The 3,289-nt window shown below is 31.4% G+C and overlaps 1 protein-coding gene across 1 annotated transcript in view; it reads left to right on the top strand.

Moving 5' to 3' along the window:
* The window catches only part of LOC117172409 (apoptosis inhibitor 5), a 24,921-nt gene that overhangs the window by 15,794 nt on the left and 5,838 nt on the right, over positions 1-3,289 (top strand). The window contains exons 5-7 of the mRNA XM_033360306.1: positions 20-217; positions 340-531; positions 2,109-2,492. Of these exons, the coding sequence (XP_033216197.1) occupies positions 20-217; positions 340-531; positions 2,109-2,492 (774 nt within the window). The remainder of the gene's footprint in view (positions 1-19; positions 218-339; positions 532-2,108; positions 2,493-3,289) is intronic.

The following is a 3,289-nucleotide window of genomic DNA, read 5'->3' as shown; positions in this document are numbered from 1 at the left end:
AATAATAATTTTTTTGCAGGATGTTACCGCTAGTGAATTTCATAGCATCATGGATGTGCTCGCATGGACAAAATTGGGATCTACAGTCAAAGGACAACAAGAATTAATAGATATTACGATAGAGCAGGCAGAACTCAGTGTGCCCTTTAAACACACGAATTTGGAACAGTGCAGCAGAATTGTTGAATGTATAAAACACGCGCTTCCTTTCTTTAGCGTAAGTAGAAAATGCGATTCAAAATGAATGGCCCGGGAAAGAAATATAATTCAGAATAAAATATAAAATAAATAAAAATATAATCTGTAATATACGTTTATTTTGTCATTTTGAATTTACAGTCTCAAATCGATTCAGCGAAGTACGTTTCGTATCTGTGCGTGCAAGTTCTACCACATTTGTCACTAATTTCATCTTTGGAGGGTAGAGACACTCAACTGGAGATTCTAAAATTGTTAGCTGAGCTCTCAGAATTTTGCGGTAATCTCGAAAAACCAGAAGAAAAAGTGCAACAGCTCTATAATGCTCTAATTGTGAGTATCCTGTGAATTTTGTGTTTAGTACTTTGCAGGGGGTGGCTCTAATATAAAAGCCTTTATAATAAATGTGACATTGAGATTTGAACGCGGCCGAGTGGCGGCGCTGGCTGTACTTTTAGGCCGACAATTACTCAAACTTATGTGGAAAGTACAAATTTAATTTATTTTGATGACAACATTAATAAATTCTTTTGTTAATATTGTTGAAAATTCATGTTACCAATAATTTGGGTTTGAAAAACAGTTTAAGTGCATATTTTACTCATTATCTCCCGTTTACAGGTTAACTTTTTTTATAGTGCAACACTTATTTATTAATTATTCTCAAAGTGAACAAAAAAGATTCCGATCTTTAAAAATAATTGTAATGGATTAAACATTTCTTCTAATTGTTTGATAAGAACTTTAATAATTTACGTTTAAAAAACAGTTTAATGGCATATTTTACTCATTATCTCTCGATTAAATTTTGATTTTTTTTTATAGTGCAACACTTAATTACTTATTATTTGCAAAGTGTACAAAAAAGATTGTAATCCTTTAAAACAATTGTAACGAATTGAAATTTTTTCCCATTGTTTCATAACAACTTAAATTAATTATTTGATTAATATTATTGAAAGTCCATGTTACCAATAATTTGCGTTACAAAAACAGTTTAATTGCATATTTTACTCATTATCTCTCGTTTAAATTTTAACTTTTTTATATTGAAACTCTTATTTATCAATTATTCTCAAAGTGAACAAAAAAGATTGCGATCTTTAAAAATAATTGTAACAAATTAAAAATATTTTCTAATTTTTGATAACAAATTTAATAAATTATTTCATTCATTGCAGTGAAACTCTTCTATAGAGCGGATTTTGGGGCTGACAATGAGTGGGAATTAACTCGTTATAGCCCGCTCCGCTTTTGTTTTTTACTTGATACAACTACCTGCGGCGCTGCGTTAATTCTCGGAAGGGCTATTAAAGGGTTTTACTGTAATATGTGAAATTTATGTTACCAATAATTTACGTTAAGAAATCGTTTAATTGCATATTTTTATCCATCTAGTTGAAATTGAAAATTTTCCTTATTGTGCAAAACTTTGTTGTCAATTATTTTCAGGGAAACTAAAAATATTGCGATCTTTAAAAACAATTGTATTGACTTGGAACAGTTTCAAACTGTTTCAATAACAACTACAATAAATTGCTTTATGAGTATTAATTGAAAAAGTTACATCCGAAAACAACACAATTATCCCCCATTATTCCTCTTCATAATAAAAAAATCTTCATAAATTGTTAGTTTAAAAGCTTCCAAACTTATTCATAGAGCAAAAAAATTCCATTTTTATAATTAAAAAAGCACAAAATGTCACATGTATGACACTTGCCCCATGCATTGGAATAATTTTTGGCCTAAAAGTACAGCCAGCGCCGCCCTTGGTCGCGGTCAACATTTCCGTCACTTTTATTTCAGAGTGTCACGGGGGCAATACTTTGTTACTCCTCACCATCTGCAACTATTTTGAAGTCTAATTCAATGTAGTTCAATTAATTATTATAATATTTGTCTCTCAGACCTTTATGCCACTTCCTCCCGACTCGGAGATAACTGAAGTTCCAAAACTCCAGTTTAGTCACGTGGAGTGTTTGATGTACGCTTTCCACAAAATTTGCAAGCAAACGCCAGAATTTCTGATTAAGGATCCGGACCAGTTGAAAGAGTTTAGGCTAAGGTTACAATACTTTGCGCGCGGTATTCAAGGTTATATAAAGAAACTTCGTGAAGCCATCACCGGGAAGTCAGAAGAAGACTTGAAAAGTGAAGAAAATCAGTTGAAGGTAGTTGCGCTGAAGACAACGAATAACATCAACACATTGATTAAGGACCTGTTTCACTCACCGCCCAGCTTCAAGAGTGCGGTGGAATTATCATGGAAAACGCTTATAAACTCTAAGAAGGTGAGTTTTTATATATTTATTTGGTAGATCTTAAGATAGTTCATGCGCGCGAAATTCGTCCAAAAGTTTAAGCGCATGCCGATCCAAAATACGATTGCGTTTCTCCTATCCTTTCGTCAAAAATTTTGATTAGGTTTATACCAGCCCTGTCCTACTTCCTGTGTCTATGTGAAAAATTTGCTCACCGGAGCGCGTGGCGCGTTTTCTAAAATAATGTAATGAAGAATTTATTTATTTGTAAATGATTGATAATGGTGCGATTACGTCTTTTGGTGAAATTTATTTACTTAATACTGACCATTATGTCAATGTCAAAAGACAAATTCAATGCACACTCGTGTATTGTGCCGAATTGTAAGTCAGGTTATGGTTCATAATTAGTAGATAACAATGTTCGAAATCAGTCAAATTTATTTAATATTAAGCTAAAAAATGACATACGAAATAAAGAGGTAGACAATAATAACTATTTTTCAATAATCTTAAAACAGGTGTTATAAAGCCGAAGATAGAAAAAAAATACTTTGGATCAGATTTACTTCTTTCATCATAGTTATTTTATATTTTATACTTTCGTTCACTTTCATCAAGAAAGCGTTTTTTTTTTAATTTCTATATTTGTTAGCTTACGTTAGCTTATCTCTTTTCTTAAAAAATTCCCTAAAATCCTACTTGTTGGTTTTTGTTGGAAAGAAATATTTAAAATACGAGGGTAGTTCAATAAGTCCTTAGAATGAAGTATAAAAACAATTTTTTTTGGGTAAATTTTTTTTTATTTTTCAACATAATCTCCTTGG

Source organism: Belonocnema kinseyi, chromosome 5, assembly GCF_010883055.1.
Source record: "Belonocnema kinseyi isolate 2016_QV_RU_SX_M_011 chromosome 5, B_treatae_v1, whole genome shotgun sequence".
Lineage (NCBI taxonomy): Eukaryota > Metazoa > Arthropoda > Insecta > Hymenoptera > Cynipidae > Belonocnema > Belonocnema kinseyi.
Note: the sequence above shows the minus strand (reverse complement) of the source record. Positions and strands in the feature narration are given on the sequence as shown.